At 38.7% G+C, this 21539-nt stretch overlaps 1 protein-coding gene across 4 annotated transcripts; it reads left to right on the top strand.

Moving 5' to 3' along the window:
• On the top strand, positions 1 to 20133 carry LOC140765737 (uncharacterized). 4 transcript variants are annotated; one of them, XR_012105222.1, is made up of 8 exons: positions 1 to 748; positions 838 to 907; positions 991 to 1096; positions 7185 to 7251; positions 11594 to 11669; positions 14312 to 14607; positions 14933 to 15040; positions 15126 to 15253. XR_012105222.1 is itself a non-coding variant. In XM_073104958.1 (8 exons), the coding sequence occupies exons 1-7, from the start codon at positions 521 to 523 to the stop codon at positions 15207 to 15209; spliced, it is 927 nt and encodes a 308-aa protein (XP_072961059.1). In that variant the 5' UTR covers positions 1 to 520; the 3' UTR covers positions 15210 to 15253; positions 19926 to 20133. The 4 variants fall into 4 exon arrangements, 3 of the variants coding, with proteins under 3 accessions (XP_072961059.1, XP_072961057.1, XP_072961060.1); XM_073104958.1 differs by lacking the exon at positions 14933 to 15040 and adding an exon at positions 19926 to 20133; XM_073104956.1 differs by lacking the exon at positions 14933 to 15040 and adding an exon at positions 19909 to 20133.
• Positions 20134 to 21539: the final 1406 nt, after the last annotated feature.

The following is a 21539-nucleotide window of genomic DNA, read 5'->3' as shown; positions in this document are numbered from 1 at the left end:
CTCTTCATATCCCTAAATCCCGCGGCCACCTAAACCCTTCGCTCACCCTCTTCGTCGTCTCACCGGTAGCTCTCCTTGGATACCACCGTTTCCCTCCCCGTTCCTTCCCTTCCGCCTCCCACCACGGTCTCTCCTCTTCGTCCGCGACCGCTTTACTCACCTCCAAATCGGTTTGAGGTCGATCTATCTCATCGTCGCCGCCACCTTCGCCTCCTCGACTCCTCCCGCCGTCGTGGTTTCCGTCCTCCCCATCGCCTCCTAAGCTTAGGGTCGCACCTTCTTCGACGAGAGTCGCTGCTGTGCTTGCTTGAGAGTCGTCCCCCGCTGTTCACCGTCGTGCCGCCGCAGCAGTAGATAGCTGCCTCGCAACATTTCTGCATTGGTTGGTAAAGGAGTTAAACGTGTAGATTGAAAACGGATTACGAGATTGGTAAAATTTACAAGGGCCCAAGTGTCGCGCGTACCGTCCTCTGAAAAGAGAAGACGCTGCTAATAGAGTCGTAGAGGCGAAGCAGCAAAAATGGCGGCAAGCGAGAGCAGCAGCGGTAAGGGGGAAAGTGTAGGGTTAGCCGGAGACATGGAGGTCGAAGCTTACCGCCGCCTCTTCCCTCTACCCTTCTACACGCGCCATATCCTCGAATCCGTCCGCCCCGACGCCCGCCCCCTCAACTGCGCGCGCGACACCACCCTCACCCTCGGCCCCGTCTCTTCCGCTGACGGTTCCGCTTTGGTCAAGATCGGCGAAACCGTGAGTCATCTCTTCCTCTCATCTCTATATTTTCTTCTTCTTTTCGTTGTGCGCATCAATTGCTTGACGGAATGCTCATGTAATCGCAGATCATGCTGGCCTCAATCAAACTTGAGGTCATGACCCCACCAGTGGAATCGCCGGATGAAGGATCCGTCGGTTTGTTCTTGGTTTTTTATCTCTCTTCTTTTGTTGATTGTTTCTTGCTACTTGGGTGGAAACTTGTTTTGACACTGTTGCAGCTGTTGAGTTCCACATGCCGCCAATTTGTTCGCCGGCCGTCAGGCCAGGGAGGCCAGCTGAGGTGGCGCCTGTTATTTCTAAACAGTTGTCGGATGTTATCATGAGGTGTGCTATCTTCTTTTCTTCTATGCTTAAATTGCTGCATGGTTTGGACTGCCAGACATCTATGGGTGAGAGGATTTTGATTTGATATATATATGTTTTGAATGTCTCTATTATCGAGCCGAGTGAACCAATGGCCAATAGATAACTGCAGCAAAGTGATTAGTCTGTTTTCTGGGAGCTTTGAGGGAAAATTATCCTTTTTGGCTAAATTATAGGCCACATGCATTTACTCAGACAATTGTTTGCGAAGATTTTCTGAAACCAGACCACTATCGTTCTACTTGCTGGAACATATTTCTAAAATCTACTTTATGCTACAAAAAAGAGGCTTGGATATTCTATCATTAAATTAACTCCCTTCCCCATTGTTGGTTATTTAATATGCTGCCGGCACTTCATGTATTAGCGGCATTGAATAAAGTGCAAGTATAGGTTTCTGGCTTGCCAAGTATAAGACTAGAATGTGGAGTCAATTCTAGAGAGTGTGATTGTAAGAATGTAGTGGACATTAGAGGTCTCGTTGCAATGGAGGTGGAGGCAAGGAACTGACCAAATAATTGCACTAGTCATAACTTCTGATCACTGTACTTGCTACAACGTAGGAAACACAAATACTTCTATATTCTTGCCGTATCCATATGACCATATCAGATATGATACTTGTCGGATACTTCCTTAAAGTAACCTAATTCTAAAAAATAAAATTAATATTGTAGATGCTTCTTGGATATTTCTTAGATACTTCTTAGATACTTCTTATATACTTTTTAAATTTCTATCAATAGAAGGTGACTACACCTTTCATTTCTTATTGGATTTAAAAGGCTTTTTTTGTTAAAAGAGTAAGCTTGCTTGTTCATTTTATGATCTATAATAGGAAATCATGTTACAATGGTAGTTTCTTTTGATTTATAGATTGAATTGCTTGTTTATCTTACATCTTAGTTAATAATGTATTACGTAATACTAATTCTTTATTACAATAAATTGAAGATCTCTTTATATAAACTATCACACACAAAAATAATAGAAAATTCCTCAATTAAGAAAATGAAAGTACAAAAGTTCATATATATATATATCCTAGGCATATTGTATCCTTATTTTTTTAATAATTGTTATTTCAGCACACCGTATTGTATCATATTCCATATCCTTATCCATGCTTCATAGACGACAACCCTTTATTGTCTAACAAGTACTGCATAGGACAACATATGAGAACTTTTATAAATATAATATATTGAAGCTAACAATTGCTAAGAAAATATAAAAATAATTGTTGTTGTGAGATAGAGCATTACTGAACCAAGATTCTAAAAATCGGTATCAGGATCGGGATCGACCATCTAGAAAAACGAAACATATCGGCCGTATCGACTACTCGTATCGGATCAGACTATTTTTTAATCATATAAATTCTAAATATTTTCTAAAAATATGGGAAATTTTCTTAAAAATTTAAGAAAATGATAAGAAAATAATATTTATTTAAATATGAAGTCTAAAAATAAAAAATTACATTAACTTATTTAAAATTTTGATAAATACCTAGTTGGCTTCCCTTTATCTTTTTTTTCCTCCCTTTCTCTATTACTGCCAAGGCAAACTTTTTTTTTTCTGATTTTCTTTCTTTTTTTCTCTATACCTTCTCTTTCTCTTATTGCAACAAGGCAAATTTTATTTTTTAATTTCTTCTCTCTCCCTTCTCTTTCTCTCTTTTTCTCTCAATCTCTCCCTCCCTCTCTCTTACTGTTGCAAGGTAATATTTTTTTTTCATTTCTTCTCTCTTCTTTCTCTTTCCCTCTCAATCTCTTTCTCTTTTCTCTGACTCCTGACATTCTCTCTTGTCTCTATCTCACTCTCTGTAATTGCAGTAACAAAGATTAAAGGAGAGAGACAGATAAAGAAAGATATTGAAAAAAAGAAAGAGAGGAAGAAGAGAAAGAGAGACGCTAGAGGGAGAGAGTAGAGAGAAATGAGAGAGATGGGGCCTCGGTGAAAAAAGAAATGAAAAAAAATTAAAGAGAGGAGAGATGGAGTGAGAGAAGAGATAGGGAGAGCTCGTATTGGGAGATAGCGCATATATAGTGGTTGATGTTAGGGGTGTCAAAATAAACGAGCGGCTCATGCTCGGTTTAGTTGAAGCTTGGGCTCGGCTTGGTTTAGCTTGAGCTAAGTCGAGCTTGAGCCTTCTTTTAAGGCTCGGTTTGAATTTTGAGCCGAGCCTGAGCTGGAACTAGCTCGCTCAGGCTCGGATCGATAGGGTTAGCTTAAATATAATATTATTATATATACATTAATATATATTATATATAAATATATTTATAACCATTAGATCTTTGTTGCAATGGCTACTGTTATCCTATCTTTGTTTAACCCAAACTCTAAATCTGATAAAAAACTCCCAACAAACCCAACTCCCAATCTCCTCATTTCCTCCTCCATTGATTGGCTCATCCGGCCTCTTCCGGTGGCCTCCTCCTCCATTGGTGTCGGCCTCATCTTCCTCCTCCATCGGCGTCGGCCTCATCTTCCTCCTCCGTTGCCTCTTTGTCCTCGTCCTCGTCTTCTTTCACCTCCTCATCCTCCATCGACAAGCTGCCGCCGCCTTCTGCTCTTCGTCAGCCTCCTCCTCCGGCCTCGGCAAGCCGTCGCCTTCTCCTCCATCTGTCTCTTCCTAGGGGTGGCAATCGGGTCGGGTTAAGCGGGTTCGGGTCGGGTCAACATCTCCCTAACACGAACACGACCCGATTATTAAACGGGTTGTATTTAGTAAACACGAACACGACCCGTTTATTAAACGGGTAACACGACGACAACCCGTGTAACCCGTTTATTAAATGGGTCGGGTTAAAACAGCACAACCCGTGTAACCCGTTTAAAAAATGGGTCGTATTAACACGACCCGAATAATACAATAATATTTAATTATTTACTATTTAACCCCATATAAAAATTAATATTTACTAATTTACACTATATAAATAATACATTATACAATAATATCTTTTCAACTCAAAATTTATACAACATAAAAATAATAATTATAAGTATTAAGCCATTAACCCTGCATTCAAACAGAATTTATTATACAATTGACTGGGCTAACACAAATAGAATCTTTTATACAATAAACTCTCAGTTATACAAGCCATTAACCCACAAATCCTAACACAAATCCTTAATTACAACTATAAGTCGGTAACAAATCCAACTCCTCAATGATAGAGATCGGAGACTGACGGCGATGGCGTGGTAGATCGATCGACCGACAGCGACGACGATGGGGCGGACAGGCAGGCGTGCAAGAAGGATGGCGATCCGTCGGAGATCTAAGGAGAGAAGGGTGGCGGTGGAGGCGAGGCCTCGAGAGGGAGGATCAGAGAAGATCGAGCCTTAGGATTTCCGTCGGAAGTCTGAGGAGAGGCAAGGCTGCAAGAGAGTGGGAGGCCCGTCGGAGATGAGGAGAGAAGGCTGCGGTGGCGACGAGAGCTTGCCATTGGCGGCGGTGGAGGTGAGAGGGAGGAGGGGAAGAGATGATGAGATTTCGAAGAAGAAGGGATCTAATGGAAGAAGACCATTAAGCTAATCTAATGGAAGCAAGAGCTTACCGTTGTCTCCACTCTCCACCACCGCCGCGGCCATCATTGCCCTCTCGGTCGGTGCACCATTAAGCCGATCTAATGGAAGAAGACGACGAGGAGACGGCTGCGAGCATGGGTAAGGGCCAAGGGGCGACGACTGCGAGCATGGGTAAGCGCCAAGGGGCGACGGTTACGGGCATGGGTAAGGGCCAAGGGGCGATGGTTGCGGGCATGGGTAAAGGCCGAGGTGCGACGGCTGCGGGATCGGGATTTGGCCGATTTGGGGACTCACTCAACTGGTGTTGAGTATTAGGGTTAGGGTTAAAAACTTATATATATATATATATATATGGCGGGTTTGCGGGTCGACCCGACCCGACCCGACCCGTTTACTTAAACAGGTTAAACGGGTCAAGCGGGTCAGTGGTATAAACCCGAACACGACCCGATTAAAAATCGGGTTAGGCGGGTTGACCCGTTTATGACCCGAACCCGATTAGACTAAACCCAAACCCAATTAACAGTCGGGTTGTCGTGTCGGGTTATCGGGTCGGGTCAATTTTTGCCACCCCTATCTCTTCCTCCTCCTTCGGCAAGCCACTGCTTCGGTGTCTTCTCCTCTTCCTCCACCTCCTCATCCAGCCTCCTTGTCTTCCATCGACAAGTCGCCACCGCTTTCTCCTCTCCGTCGGCCTCCTTATCCTCCTTCGGCCTCGGCAAGCCGTCGTCTTGCTGTCTCCTTTGCCTCCTTCTCTAATCAAGCTCGGGCTTGACTTGGGCTCGGGTCGGGCTTGGCCTGGCTCAGCTTGAGCTCGGCTTGAGTTGAGTTGAGCCGAAACATCTTTAGAGGGTTTAAAATTAATTTTGAGTTGAGACTGAGCTAGAGCCGGCTCGCTCAAGCTCGGCTCGTTTACACCCCTAGTTAAGAAGATCTTCTAAAATTGTTCTTCAATGAGATAAAGTTGAATCATTTCCTGCCCATGAGGCTACTGATTGGGGAACTAGAATAATGGTCTCCTTTTGAGGAATTACTTATGGATTGCAATGTAAGTTTAAGTATATGGAAGAAAAGATAGTCAGATGGTTGCTGTTTACTTGATCTATTATCACTTATCAAATGGCAGGTAGGATATGTATATTTGATATATTAGACATAATTATTTTTAAATTTTTATATATGAAAATGCTAGATTGCCTTGGGATCCACCTTGTTGCATCCACCTGGGTGCCTACATACCACCTAGGTGCTATACGGTAGGGTGGCCGCCTGACCGCGCCACCTTTCAAAACATTGTGCAATTTACTTGCGCTGTTTGATCATTGACATGATGGTTTAAATAATTTAAATTGCTCAACAAATTTACAATAACTTTATTTGTTTACATTCATACGTCTTGGTGGATATCAGCTTGTTTCTCTTGCCTAATCAGTTTAAATATGCATCTGAGTTTTGTGTTCTACTTTCTTTTATGTAGGGCTGTTAGGCTTGACTCGGGCTCGGGCTTGACTCGGGCTCGGCTTGGCTGAAGCTCGAGTCCGTCTCGGCTCGGTCAGAGCTGAGTTGAGCTCGAGCTGTTGTAGTAGGCTCAAAATTAATATCGAGCCGAGCTTGAGCTAAAGCTGGCTCGCTCAGGCTCGACTCGATAGGCTCAATAACCTGACTAGCTATAACTAAGGACACGTGGCATAAAAAAATACTGCCACATGTCCCTCACTAACCCACCCTCACCCTCACCCATAACCTATCCATCACCCTCACCCACCCTCACCTACCCCACCCTTACCCATCACGTCACTCTCCCCCATCACGTCACTTTCTCTATCCTCACCCATCACATCACTCTCCCCATCCTCACCCATCAGGCCATCACTTTCAAGTCCCTCACCCACCCCATCCTTACCTTCACCCTTACCTTTACCCTCACCCTCATCCACCTGATCACCACTCATAGCCTCACCCCACGCACCGCCACCTCCTCCCTCTCTGCCGGCCTCCATCGATAAGCCGCCACCATGGCGCCACGTCATTCTCTTCCTCTGTCGGCCTCCTCCTCGTCCACTCCATCGGCTTCCTCTTCCTTCATTCACCATCTCCTTGTCGTCGCCTCCTCCTCTATCTGTCTCCGACTCCTTCGACAAGCCGCTGTCCACGCTGCCACCGCCTCATCCTCTAATCAAGCCCGAGCTCGAGTTGAGCCTAACCGAGCCTGAGCTGAATTATGAGGCTCGAAAGTAATTATGAGGCTCGAAAGTAATTTCGAGCCGCGCCTAAGTTAGAGCCCGGCTCACTCAGGCTCAGGCTCAGGCTCGGCTCGTTTACACCCGTACTTTTATGTATTCTTGTGTATGGCATAAGGAACATATTTTATTTTTATTTTAGCATGTCATTTCATTTCCGAGAAGTATTTTAAGCTAGTTTTGCTGTTTAGATTACTGCAATTTATCTTATTACCAATTATAGCCACATGCATTTAGTACTCATTTTATCCATTTAATATTAGGTCGGGGATGATAAATTTGAAGGAGCTCTGCTTAATAAATGGAAAAGCTTCATGGATGGCTTACTTGGTATGGTTTCTCTCCTTCCAAATTAAATATCACCTTTATGTTTATGTATAAAAGTAAGTGATAACTCATAACATTCTCTCAAAAAATAAAATAAGAACATCAAATTGTCAATCACATCTTTTGATATTGTTACACTATACCATCATCGTAATTACGGATGTCTTTTTCAAGCATTATAGGGTTGGGTTTACAGTGGAGTTGAAAATAATTAGAATTGATTATAGGTCTTCAATCAGCCCTCTAACCGTACCAAAAATTTAGCAAAGAAAAATTAGGTAGGAAGGGGTTTTTCATGAAAAAATAATATCAATTTATACGCTAGTAAGATACCCTTTTGGTAGTAGTCACACCTCATGACTGATCCTCCAATTCCAAATCTCTCCGCGGAGTATTGATGCAGTATGAGGCATCCGTTTGAATGAGTGGAAATTCATGGGCTGCATCGCTTACGTCCTTCATACATGTTTTGAATGATCTCCAAAAAACAAGTCGATGAAAATCTGTTTGAACGGCTCCTAACACCATTCAAGTTGCTATCTTGTTTTCGTAGTTACAAGTTGAATCCATTTGTACACCTCCTAGGAATTTGAATGCCCACCGCAGTCCATGTCCAAGACAGATTTATTTTTCAGAGTCCAACTCAGATTTATTTTCAGAGTTTGTTTAGAATAGGAATTTTACCTTTAAAAGTTTGTTTTGGATTAAAAGTTTGATAGCATGCTAGAGAGAGCCTATAAATATGTGTTAGATTCTCGTGTTAGGAATAATTCTATTATTAATTTATTATTCAGTGAAGTTCTTTTTCATATATTTTGTGAGATTTGAGGTGATATGCTTTGCTTTGGAGTAATTTTAAGTGTGAACCAAGTCCTTAGACCGGTGAGATGCCGTCCATTTATCTGTCTTATATTGCTCTTGAACAAGATCATTTGATGATCCCTTACTGTCTATGTCAAATATACTTGAAGGAGAAGAAAGACATTGAAGAACCAGATTAGTTGTTGAACCTGCTAGAAGTTTGGCACTTGGTTCAACCAGTGGTTAACCAGATCACCAGATTTGACCACTGGCTTTTTAACAAATATTTAAAATATTTGAGTAATATATAGATAGTTCTAAATAATTCTAAAAATGAAAAAGTATCTATACAAGCAATATAATCTTATGTCTTCTATTACTCAGCCATTTTTAACTAATCTTTATGTTTAACTACATCAAATCTTATAAATTTATGGTTTTGCATATCAAAGCTAACAACATATCAATCAATTCCTGAATAATAACGCAAGATGTTATTAACTAAACATAGTCAACAAATAGATCAGTTTTAATTTATTAGCAAGAAAGTTGAGAAACATGAACTAAATAGTTCTATAGAAGTCAATCCATTTGATAAACTAACATTCACAACTATATCAAAGACTACAACTTCTAACATGACTATTAACTTATTGATTGCTCCTATTCCATGCAGTCCAATCAATGCAAAATATTAGGCCATTGCCCATCTCATCATTAAATTTATTCCCAAAAGCTTCTAAAACGTTTTTATTCCCCACTCTAATTCTACTTTATTATCTTTCTGATCTATTTGGTCAAGGTAAAATTCACTATGTTGATTGCAATGGCCTTCGTCTCCATCATCATCTAATCAAATCATCCATATTTAAGATATTTTCTGCATTAAATTCAATATTAGTGATTAGATAATGATATATTTAAAATGAGAAACTATTAATAATTTAATACCATCAATCTTTACCTTGATTAATGGGATCATTGTAAATAGCTAGTTCTTGATGAAAGGTCTCTAACTTATCAGTAGTTAATATTGGAGGTTCATCTTCTAATGCCCATGTTCCATTAAAGCCAAAATCCTCATTATCAGTAAGATCAAAATTTCAACCCTTAAATGAAAACCTCCATAAGAAGTACACAAAATATCTGATTGATCCATAAAATTAAGAAAGTTATAATATGTTCAAGTCATACCTTTGTTGTAATCTTACATTGTAATGAACGTAAACCAAATATTTGAGTCTTTGATGCTCCAACCTATTCCTTTTCTTAGAGTGAATGTGTTCATATACTCCAGTTCCTTTCACAACCTGAAGCACTTCATGTTTAACGTAGTACACGAATTACCCACTTTTGTAAATTTGGTGCAGTGCTTCTTAATTTAACCACCATTCATCTACAATAAAGAAAAAAGGCAGCACAATATTGTAATATATATTGTAAATTTGTAATATATAAGTAAAAAAAGAAACTAGTTATAGTAAAATATTTCTGAAATTTTCTAGGAAGCATTTGATCACGATCGCCTTTTCTAGATGCTCATTTAAAGTCTCCTGCATTTGTAAGTAATTTGATATCACTTTTCAACTTATTTCTTAACATTGGATTTCTATGAGCATATCTTTCAATAACATTTAGTAATCCTGATGAAATATGTGTATGTTTTTTCTATATCCAACATGTTAAATTGGTGAGTAGGATTAAACCAATATCAGCAACATGGAAATTTTTATGTAGTTTTTTCCCAACTAGTGTTGAGGATTCTATTGTAGAGCTTTCTGTTCTTCCTCAAGAGCCTCCTTCACATTTCCTCTCTAGCAACATGTATAGCCTACTAGCCCTATGTAAATAGCCCTTCGAGTGTCTATCGTCAGATCAACGATGCGAAGTACACAAACAAGTGGTTCAGTAGCTCAAACTACAGAAGCTCATTCTTTCCAAAATTTGGTATCTTATACATTTTGGTATAATACATTTTCAACAAACTTCTTTCCTTTACTATCTTTGGCAGATGAACAGGTGCCCCTCTTGATGTTACCAGAGCCCATAAGGCATTCTTCTGTACTAAAATACTTTGCAATGCGATAAAGTTTGTAGCAAATCGTGTTGTAGTTGGACGCAGTATATCTCTTACTCCAGTATGGTTTCTCATCAAATACAATGGATAACAATGGTCATAGACACATTTGGTGATCTTTGATGTACGAGTTACTACTCCATGAATCTTATCCAGTTCTCCAATATCATGTAGTATTAAATTCAAACAGTAAGCTGCCCAAGGAGACTATTAAAGCATTGGAAACTCTTGTTCTAGCATTCTTCCAGCAGCAACGTAATTTGCAGCATTGTCTGTCATCATATGGACCACATTCTCTGAACTGACATACAAACACAACTTCTTGGAATAATTTATGCAACATCTCTGCAGTTTTTGAAGCATCAGAAGCATCAACATATTTTAAGAATACAGTAACTCTTTGGCAATACACTAAAAAGTTGATAAGAGTTCTTTGACACTGGTCTGTCCATCCATCTTCCAATATAGTACACCAGATCCTTTCCATGTACTTCAAAAGCTTTCGATTTATTTTTGAACTTCTTCGACGTTTTTACCAAGTAAGTATCCACGACAATATGAAAACCAGGATCTTTGTAACTAGCACAAATAATTTCAGTTGCATCCATCATAGGTTGATAGTATATGGTATAGATTTATCAGTTATCAATTTTGCTATGGCAAGATACCTATTCTTTAACATTTTTATCTTGTAGAACACTTCTAATAGAAGGTTGAGCTCAAGGAGTAGTTCTAAGGTTGACATAATTGCTATTACCCATCACTTCCACTTTAGTCCCTGATTAAATTCCTTTCCCTTCAGCAAATTTGACAACAAAAGCAACACCTTTCCTTTTGACACTTCAAGAATGAGGCATAGATGGGATATCTTAAACATCAGTATCTTGATGTGGGTACATTTGCTCCTCTTAGTTCCTATGTTGTGACCGACTGACCCATATGAATTTTCTTCCTCGTACCATTCTTGGGATTTTCTCTTCTTTTTAGCTTGATTTTCTAAAATCCTGTTGCATCTGATAATGAACTTAACTTCTGCTGGAACCTTCTTACATTGCTCTACCAACACCTCTTACCCTGGCTTAATATCGTTTGAATCGGTTGATCCCAGATAATATGAACATATTAGCTTCCTTGCCTTCCCAGATGAGTGAATGGTCTGATTACAATGGACCCCTGCTGGATCAGTTTTTACTCTATTTCTTGGAGGTGATGAAGGTGTAGAATCATTTTCTAATGGATTGGCTGAGTAAGACATTCAAATATTGTAATTGTTTCATACTTTCATGTTAAAATTAGTGATGCATCCAAAGTTGAATCAACAAAAACAAAATAATGATAAATAATACCAGAGGTAGTGGTTATGATCAAGTGTTTATTATTACATTCATTTAATAACGATTTAATATTTTGCAATTCTTTTTGTTAGAAGTAAATTTAGTTGCTGTTGCAACCTTTTGTGATTTGCAGGATGTGTACTGCCTGAATGCTGATGGTTCGCTTTATGATGCTGCGCTCTTTTCAGCAGTAGCTGCATTCACACACTGTATGTTGATTATAAATTTATTGCAGTTTGATAGACTTATGCCACTAGAAAAGTAGGATACAATGGCAAGACTTGGATCATATCTAAGGCAATTTGATGTCATTGTGACTTGTAAATAATCGTCATGTCATCCATGTGGAAGTATTCATAGAACATGAATGTAGACTTGATGCAATCTCCTCATCTCTATATGTGGAGGTGATGGGAATTCTGAAAAAAAAGGATGAAAATTTGAGAAATAATATTTTTTTTGAGGATTTTACATTTATCCGTCTTCCCCTTCTCCCTTTCTTCTACTTCCTTTTATCCTTTTTTTTTGTAATGGATTTCACACTTCCTTTGTTCCCACAATTTATGTGGGTTTGATTTTCTTTCCCTCATGGCTTGGCGGGTTATTTTCGACCTTTCCTATCTATCTAACTGTGCTAGTATGAAAATTGTACTTGAAGGCAAATAAAGAGATTCACGGAGGCTTTATCTTTTCTCCTATGGGGGTGAATCTAGATATCTCCTTATCTTTATTCGTATCGGCTTCTTTCCTCGTCCCTTGGCCACATCAGATCTAATCCAACATCCACCATGTCTCCGTCAATTTTTAGGCATTGGCTTTTGTCTTTAACCATACTGATGAACAAGATTCTTTAATCATAATGTGCTAATCTAAATATTCCATTTGAGATAGCCTAAAGTTGGTTCATTTATTTATTCGAGAAACATTTTTCTGATTGTGATGTTTCAGTTTTGAGACTTTCGTCTGTTTAATTTGGAGTGAACTTTTCTTATTGTCCTCATATTTTAGTTAATCCAACTGCATTGCTAAGTCGCATGCGTTTAGATTGTGATGCGAAATGATGTGATTGACGTAGTGTAGAGAAGGAGGTGGATGAAAGATGCAACAAGAAAGAAAGAGGCATGGGGTTTTGATCTCCATCTTTAGACAATAGTTTCACACCAATTTCACAAAGTAGACAGAAACTCAAAATTCTTTATTAATTCCAAAAGAGAACACAATAGGTCTATATATAGATTTTACAATGACAATAAGTGAAAAACACCCTAAAAAAATATAAAATGCAATCCTAAACACCACATAATAAAAGATGATATGAAATCTAACTCAAAATCAAATCCCTATATAAGGGATCAACAACTCTCGATGCCTCTTGTGCTGGTACACATTCCAACATGTTCAATTAATGATATCCGCATCATTCTCCCCGGGTGGGAGGAAACTCGACTTTGTCAAATGTGCCCCTCTGTTGCTCTCATACTACTCTAGAATATAAATCACGGCGATCAAGCCACGTATCATTCTCGCCGAGGAGAATTGATTGGACATATTGGCATATGCACCAACGCAAGAGACACCGAGAGTTGATGATTCCTTCTATATGGATTTGGTTTTAGGTTAGATTCTAAGTCGTTTTTTATTATGTGGTGTTTAGAGTTGTTTGTGTTTTACATTTGTTTAGGGTGTTTTTAGCTTATCCTTCTATATACTACGTCACTATATACTATGTCACATTTTGCATCAGATTGTATATAATCTTTTGCCTATTATGCTCTCTTGTATCATGTTGCAAGTTGCAACATATTGTCTGCATTACATTTGATTTGTCCACCACAAAAACTACCTTTTATTGATGAAACAATCAAATCCTAGATTCTTGTGAAGAAGTAAATTCTCAACCTTAGGTTTTTGTTATGTTTGTTAGCTACTTTGTTTATAATCTTCTTTATAAATTGCAAATTACATTTGCTTTCATATCTTTCAGACTCGTAAGTTGGATACAAGGATTTAACATGTTGTGTCGATCGTCACGTCTCCATGCTTGTTCGTGTCATCTGATAAGGGTACAATATTTAGTGCCACCCATTATGTGCTACCCAAAACCCATTAAATTTAGTCAAAGAGACCCAAAATGATAGATCTACCATTCATAAGAGTCAACACTGTATAGATCTAGGATATTGGTATTAGATTTATGAAGATACTCTTCAAATGCAGAAATGGGAATATTTGATTTTGACCAATATATGAATTAAAGTCTACATTAGAGTCTTTTATCTCTAGATAATGCTATAAATGACATTTTATTAATTTATTAAAAATATAGCAATTGTCAAGTAAAACTATGATTCAACACATAGTATAATTGAACACATTCATTAATTAAGAATAATTCAATAATTAAAAAAAACCCAATATTATCAAATAATTTCTATTAAGCTGAAATTTTAGCTCAAAATTGTAAAATTTGACTTGAAATTAACTCATATGGAGCTAATCTAAGTATCTAATATGTTCTTATACTAATTTTGATTCTATTTGAATGAATTTGGCATATTCTTAGAGGCATGCCAGTGTTACCTGTGCGCCGATAGGGTATTAGGATGGCAATCCTTCGTCAAATATGTTGCTATTACCATTAAATCTTCTTGGATATTAGTCATTGGTGCTTTCTACTCTGTCATAGCTTGCATTCCCATCAGATGACCCCACCAGTATATATATATGTATAAACTTTTGAGATCCATATTCTCTTTAATAAGTTCTAATGCTGTATTTCTCAGAGGAATCCAGTGATATGTTAATTTTTTTCATGTATAAACCGTTAACAAGTTTTCCACTTATTTGACAGTGCAAATTCCACTAGTTTCTGTCAATGATGATGGAAGAGTAGTAACAGTTCCAGGAGAGCTGGAAGGCAAAACTAAATTTGAGTTGGTCAATAAAGAAAAGAGGAAGCTTTCCTTGAGCAACATCCCATTTTCCGTAACATGCATACTTCATGACAAGTACATCTTGGTGGATCCTACAGCAGAAGAAGAATCGATAATGGAAACCTTTGTTACTGTGGCGCTGGATACATTGGGCAATCTGTTGTCCATATACAAACCAGGAGGTGCCGCTCCTGTACACGCATCAACTATTAAGGTCTGCCACCATTGTCCTCTTAGCATAGTCACTCATATCTGGGTGCATGATAGAGTTAGTTCAGCTTTGATCCTCATTTTACTCCTGTCAACTAAGAAATAAATAAAATATATGTCATCAGTGAAATTTGAAAAAGACTGTTGGATTAGATATTGGAGATTATGTCCTGATAATCAGTTGATAATAGTGAATGTGATCTTAATCATAGGACAACATTATGAGTCGAATCAAATGATTAATCAAATATGGATCAGTCTTCCTTGCAAAGGCTTTCTGTAGTTACTCTTTAACATTGTAAAGACTAAATGAATCTTCTTATTTGTAGTTAATTTGTTCTCTCTCCTTGTTCACATTGTGAATTGTGGAAGTGTTAATGGAAAGAAAAACTGAATCCTAAGATGCTTGGATCCCATCCAGTACGCACATGTATCAGGTCATCAATAGTTTTGGTAACATATTATGCAATTAAAATGGTCTACTATAATGAAATATATGAAGGCTAATAACTTCCATTTCAGGAGTGCATTGTCCTTGCAAGAAGTAGAATGCAGCAACTAATGCATATCTTGAAGGAATCCATTTCAGCGATGGAGGCTGACTAAACTCCAGAGTAACCAACTGTTTGATGTTTATCAAACTATGTGAGGTATATACTGGCGAAACTTCTTATTCTCTTACGTTTTTTAGGGAAAATTTCATTTCATGCCATGTATTAATGACTTATTCTTGCCGGCCTTATCTTTTATTATTTCTAGATTAAGCCATGCATTTCCCAAATTTATTAAAATAAAAGTATAAAACCTTGTTATTAGTTTAGTTAATGGCTTGATATGAACCAATTTAGGGTCGATCCGAATCACGAGTAGTTTTGCACAGTCCGAGGAGAATATTCTCCTGATGCCGGAACACTAAGAAACCGGTTGGAATAGCTTCGTGACTTTTCGATATACATTTTTGGTATTAAGACCCTTCTTAGATTTAGATAAGATTTGGGTCTAATCTGAATGAAAGCCAATGGAAAAGTTGGTGGCGAGTATGGTGGTGATTGCGGTTTAAAGGATAGCAAGGGAGGATCGGCGTGTAGATGGTGATGGAAATAACGTGGAGGGTGGATGATGGTGGTGATGAATAGGTAGATCGATACTTTAGAAAGAAAGAGGAGGGAGAAGTAGGTTGGCCCTACAAGACTAAAAGGATCGGCGAATGAGGTGGCGGGAGAAGCTTCGGCCTTAGGTGTAGGATGTCGGCTTGGCTTGAGAGAATGTGAGGAAGGCTAGGGAGGTCGAAATTGAGAGATAGAGGTAATGCAATATTCGTTGATTCCTTCATTAATGAAAACTAGGGTTGCACTTTACATATATATATAGAGGTTAATCCTAAACTGAATAATAAATAAATTAATAAATTTAACTAAATCAATCTCTTTATCTTCCTTGGATTAATTCTCTGTTTTGCTGCAAATAGAATCCGAATTTGAAGAAACTTTGAATATAAAAGTTTTACATCATAACGTCATCGATCTTATTCAACTAGTTTCATAATATTTGAAAGTTAGATGATTATCTTCTAAATATTTTTTCGAAACTGCGTAGAATTGGATTTAAATAATTAAACAAATTCTAACCTACTAAGATTTTGACTAAAATCATATAATAAAATAAGATAAATAGACTCGATCCATTAAATTCAATATCTCCATGATATGATTCCTCCAACATTCGAGTTGAGTCCAAGAGTACAAGACTTGTGGAGGAGACTACGGGTTGGCCAAGTGTAGCCCAAATGTGGCCCACTGGTTGGTGTTTGACCAATTAGTCTAGAGTTAAGACTAAACCCACCCACAATACGATGTGGACTCGAGTCTAGTCTAGGCTTCATGCGCGGGTTGAGCGGTTTGGGATGCACCATGACCGATGGTTGGGCCCTTTGTCGGTCCAAGTGTTAAGGTTGATGGTATGGTCACCTCTGGTCTAGGTTGATCAAATGGGGCTTATCATAGTAGAATTCGGCCCACTCGTCTGGATTAGCTAGTTAGACCTCGTTGGGGTTAACTTGATAAACGGGCTCACCCACCACTGGGGCGTGGACCACCTCAGGCTCTAGTCTCTAGTCCATGGATGTGGTAGTAATGGCTCACACCATGGTGGTGCCTCAAACTCGTGGGAGATCTGTCGGTGTTGGTAGATTGACAGCTTCCAGTGTCTAGCAATTGAATCTCTCATGTAGTTGGTCTTGCTTCACGCACATCCTCCATAGTAATGCATTATTATTTGCTGCACTTGCAGTGAGGGCCCTCATGAGGGTAAGGAGTTCAACATTGATGGCAGACAGTGCCTCTGTTGGTGGCGATGCCTCCTTGCGGTTAGGGGTGTCTGTGGGTGGTGTAGCCATAGTTGTTTTCATCTCTCCTCCATGCTGCCGTGGAGTAGATAGTTGCCATGTGGAAGTGCGTCGAGAATCTCTTGCTTTGATGCACAATCCAATGTGGACTCGGGTTTGGCCTAGGCCACGCATGTGGGTTGCCTGGTTGGGGCTTTGGCACATCGAGGGTCAAAAAAGGTGGCTGGTCAATCAAATAGGGGCAGACCTTAGTAGGTAACCACGACCATAAGATTGAGTTGTCGAGTAGATCGTTGAGATCTTCCTAATCACCGAGATCCTCAACCTGTGGCTCCGGTGACGATCTAAAACTTGGCTCATCCATTGGGTCCAACTCGTCATCGGAGTCGAACTCGGACGGGAGGACACAATTGATGTCATTGGTTGAGGAGGATCTGCTTAAGTGCCTCCATGCTTAGCAATAATTTGTTGTTGGTACGCCTTTGCTTAAGTGCTTCCATGCTTAGCAATAATTTGTTGATGGTATGCCTCCATCTGCTCCAAAATCCATTCCATGGAAATGGAAGTTGGATTCGCCTCTGTAGGCACTATAAGTGGCCACGAGCTGCTCGGTGATGGATCGGTGGCACTGTGGTTGTCATGTCTTGTTGTCGGGATGTAGATGATCACTTGTAGGCCATTATTTAGCTAAGGACCAATCTGCTCTGATACCAAATTGATACAAATCGAGTTGGGGTTAATCCGAATCACGAGCAGTTCTATACAGTTTGGGGAGAATATTTACCAAATATTCTTCTAATGCTGGAAAATTGCGAAACTGGTTGGAATTGACTTTCCGATCTACATCTTTGGTATTCAGATCCTTTTCAAATTCAGATGAGATCTTGGTCTATATTGGATGGAAAGCCACAATGGAGTTTAGTGGCAAGTGTGGTGGTGGTTATGGTTTAGAGGGTGGCAAGGGAGGATCGGCTTGTAGATAGTGATGGAGATGGTCTGGAGGGTGGATGATGATGGCGAGGAATAGGTAGATTGATACTTTAGAAGGGAAGAGGAGGGAGAAGTAGATTGGCCCTACAGGATTAAGAGGATTGGCGAACGTGGTGGGAGAAGCTTCAGCCTTTGGTGTAGGGTGTTGACTTGGCTTGAGAGCACGTGAGGGAGCTAGGGAAGACGAGATTGAGAGATAGAGGGAAAGCAATATTCTTTGATTCTTTTATTTTGTTAAAATTTAGCTAAAACAGTCTTCCTTATCCTTTTTAGATTAGTTCTTTGTTCTTCCGCAAATAGAGTTCGAATATGAAGAAACTTTGAACACGAAAATTCTAAATCATGATGTCGTTGATTTAATCTAACATAATATTTGGACATTAGATGAATATTCTATGAATGTTTTCTCAAAACTGTGCAGAATTAGATTTAGCTAATTAAACTAGTTCTAACCTAATAGGATTCTGACTAACTCATATAAGCAGATAAGATAAATAGACTTGATCCCTCAAGCCTAATATCATCGTGATATGATCCGATCTGACCTGGTTTACATCATAACTTTAATCATAGCTTATGGTGACAACCTACCTCAAATGTCCTCCCTTAGTTAGATTAGAATCAAACATGTATATTCTAACTTAAATCAAATGCGTTCCATCTTAAAGAAGCATTCCATTAATCATTTTAGGGAAAAGAGGAGAGGATGCAGCAGTTAAATTTGATTGAAAAAGATGGAATTGAGGATTACAGCTATTAACAATCCATATAAACAAAATATTCTCTTTCTTATACTTTCATTAAGCTTCTTCTTAGGGTTTGCATATTCCAATATATATAGTTAGAATTTAGAATAGTGGAAAAGCATAGTTCAAAAATGAAAGAGGTCAATAAACAAGTCAATAAAGCAGGTTGCAACATGAAAATTTTTGTTGTACAGGTAAGCCTGCAAAACTCACCTTCCCCTTGGTTCATTGGTGGGATTCATGTGCATTGCAATGCTGTTTTTCTTCCTCTTGCTTGGCTGCCTATTCGTCATATATAATTTTAGAAAAATAATCTGATACAATTTCATATATGTGGTATATTTGAAACTCAGCAGTAGGCAACAATATCCTGAAATATTGGAAAACTTCGGGATGACATGGGGACATGGCACCCTGAGTCAACATATGTGGAGTGTTAACCTATCCACATGTCCTTCATGTCATCTCTCACTTTTCTTTTTTCTGTGATTGCAGTCTAGAGACTGACACTCAATATCAAACTAAACTAATTCATAGAGAAGAAACGACAACCTTTGGATGATAATGGTGATTAACTGCCAGTGGTTGAAGCCTTGGTAACACTAACAATCCTCTGATCTCGACATAGACATTGGCTCCAGCCTCATGATGGAGTAGCAACATCTTGGAACTTTAGGGAAACCACCACTATTATAGGAGAAATCTGCCACCTGTGACATTTGTATTTGTATATTAATGCTCTTAGACCTTCTACTGACATGATTAGTGTTTTGATGGAAACAAGTCATCAGATGGAAGACCGGTGCTAATGTATGCTCTTTGCCCTTATTTCTAATGTTGAAGAAAATATCAACACTTACTACCATTAAAGTGCTTGGCTGGTAGGTTGTTTATGTTCTTACGTTCTTATTTCCAAATAAAATGGCTGCTATTGGTATGTGTGCTTCAGAAACTGACCAGCAGGCTTAAGATAAAATAATTTACTGGACTTCCTTTTGAGTTTACTTTCTTGCCTTCATGGGTAGCTCTTTTTATTTATTTCGTTACTACAGACAATCTACTTTTCTATTGACTTAAATTTCCAGAGGAAAATCAGGAGAAAATTCCTTCCACATGCCCTTTTTATTTATCAAAGGACCTGCATGCTTTCTAGTTACTTTAATTATTCACCGACGAGCAGCTTTCATCTGAAATGAGGTTTATTTTGCTACTGTGTTGTATTCAGTTACAATACCTTTTCAGGTACTAGTTCCCTCGTGTGATGTTGCTGTGAAGTCCAATGCCAAAATTTTGGGTCAATTTGATAGATAGTGTTGCCGGGAACTGAGGATCTTCTGCTGGTTGAAATTTCAGGAAAATAGCAGTTTAGTGCATTGATAATAGGTCTGAGTGTTCTATTTGCTTGTGTACTTATTCTGGTCTTATTATTAGATTTACTGTGTTACATGAACTTGACTCGCAACAGAACAAATGCCTCTATACATACTTGCCATTTTTTTCCACCAATTTTTGTCTCAAACCATACTCTTAAGAGGAGATCTAATCGCATGAAGCTCCAAACTCTGCAGAGTTTGGTAAGGGAGAATATATGCAGCTTTATCTTCATTTCTAAAGACGTGTTTCAAAATATTTGAAACCACGACGTCTGACTGCATGAGACTCATCTTTTGAGTCTACTGAGTTTGGGAGATAAAATACACGCAGATCTACCTTCACTTCAGACATGTTTTCAAGGCTATTCGTAATCTTTTGGTTACAAACAATAGCATCATACTGTCTGTCTGTTGTCTGTCTATATGACTACATATATTGCTAATTTAGTTGGGCATCTAGACTGTATGCTGTACCACCAAGATTAAGCCTCTTGATCACCTCAACGGCCTTCCTTTTGCCCAATATACTTACATCCTTACATATATTTAGCATGCACTGTCTCCTTGCTGCTTTATCATGGCCAATATATTTCAGTCTGGAGTGCCATTGAATTGATCCATGTATTTATTAGACAGCCATACAGAGGGTATTGCTGAATTCTTGCGAACTCTTCCTAATGTGTGTGGGCTCTTGATTTTAAGAGATTTGGAATCTGCCAATAGAGAAAGCATGACATCTGAATCCACAGTTCTTGTAAACAACAGTGACTCCATAAAAGTCTCATTATTGACAAATTTTTATACGAAACGAAGGCGTCAATATGCTTTGAACATTTGAGGAAATCATCGTAAGGATCAGCTTACGGTTTGTTATGTCCCTCATCTCTACATTCTGCATAGGCATGGTCTGCCTCCTCATCAGATGACAAATGCTTAGGTTTGAACTTTGAACATTCGAAAATTTTTCACCATGTCTAAAAGCTATGAGCTGGACGCTTAGCAAATCATATGTACATTTGACCAGCCCCCAGACACCATTTGAGAGCAATCTAGGAAGATATAATACTAAAAGAAAAAAAAAAAAAAGTGCAACCACTGTATCTCGATAATTAAGTCCATCATTGGGTCGAATTTTTCCCATAGACATTGGATTTAATTAATATTCAATAAGATTATCAACAAATTAACATAATTAGGATTTATTATGGTATATTTCTTAAAAGAGTGAACCTAATTGTCTGGACAGCCAAAGAGAAGATAAATACAAACAGATGCCAATCAAACTTGTAGCATGGCCAAGGACTCAGTCTAAGAAAAGATAAATACAAACGGATGCGAACCAAATCGTTCCACGACCATAGGCCAGTCCTGAAGCGCCCGAAAGCCAACTCCATTCAAAATGGCTAAAACTTGGATGTGATACTATCATTACACAAATAGCATCGAATGTTACAACACCCACCTGATCAATAGGACTCACTCG

The sequence above is a fragment of the Typha angustifolia genome, chromosome 8 (genome assembly GCF_048772165.1).
Source record: "Typha angustifolia cultivar Huaian chromosome 8, ASM4877216v1, whole genome shotgun sequence".
Taxonomy (NCBI): Eukaryota; Viridiplantae; Streptophyta; class Magnoliopsida; order Poales; family Typhaceae; genus Typha; species Typha angustifolia.
Note: the sequence above shows the minus strand (reverse complement) of the source record. Positions and strands in the feature narration are given on the sequence as shown.

What these genes read in the sequence shown, in the direction of transcription:
- LOC140765737 (XM_073104958.1), top strand. Translation starts at nt 521, where the DNA reads ATGGCGGCAAGCGAGAGCAGCAGCGGTAAGGGGGAAAGTGTAGGGTTA. An exon ending in GCCGGATGAAGGATCCGTCG is followed by an intron (nt 908 to 990) that starts GTTTGTTCTTGG and finishes ACACTGTTGCAG; the next exon opens with CTGTTGAGTTCCACATGCCG. An exon ending in TTGTCGGATGTTATCATGAG is followed by an intron (nt 1,097 to 7,184) that starts GTGTGCTATCTT and finishes ATTTAATATTAG; the next exon opens with GTCGGGGATGATAAATTTGA.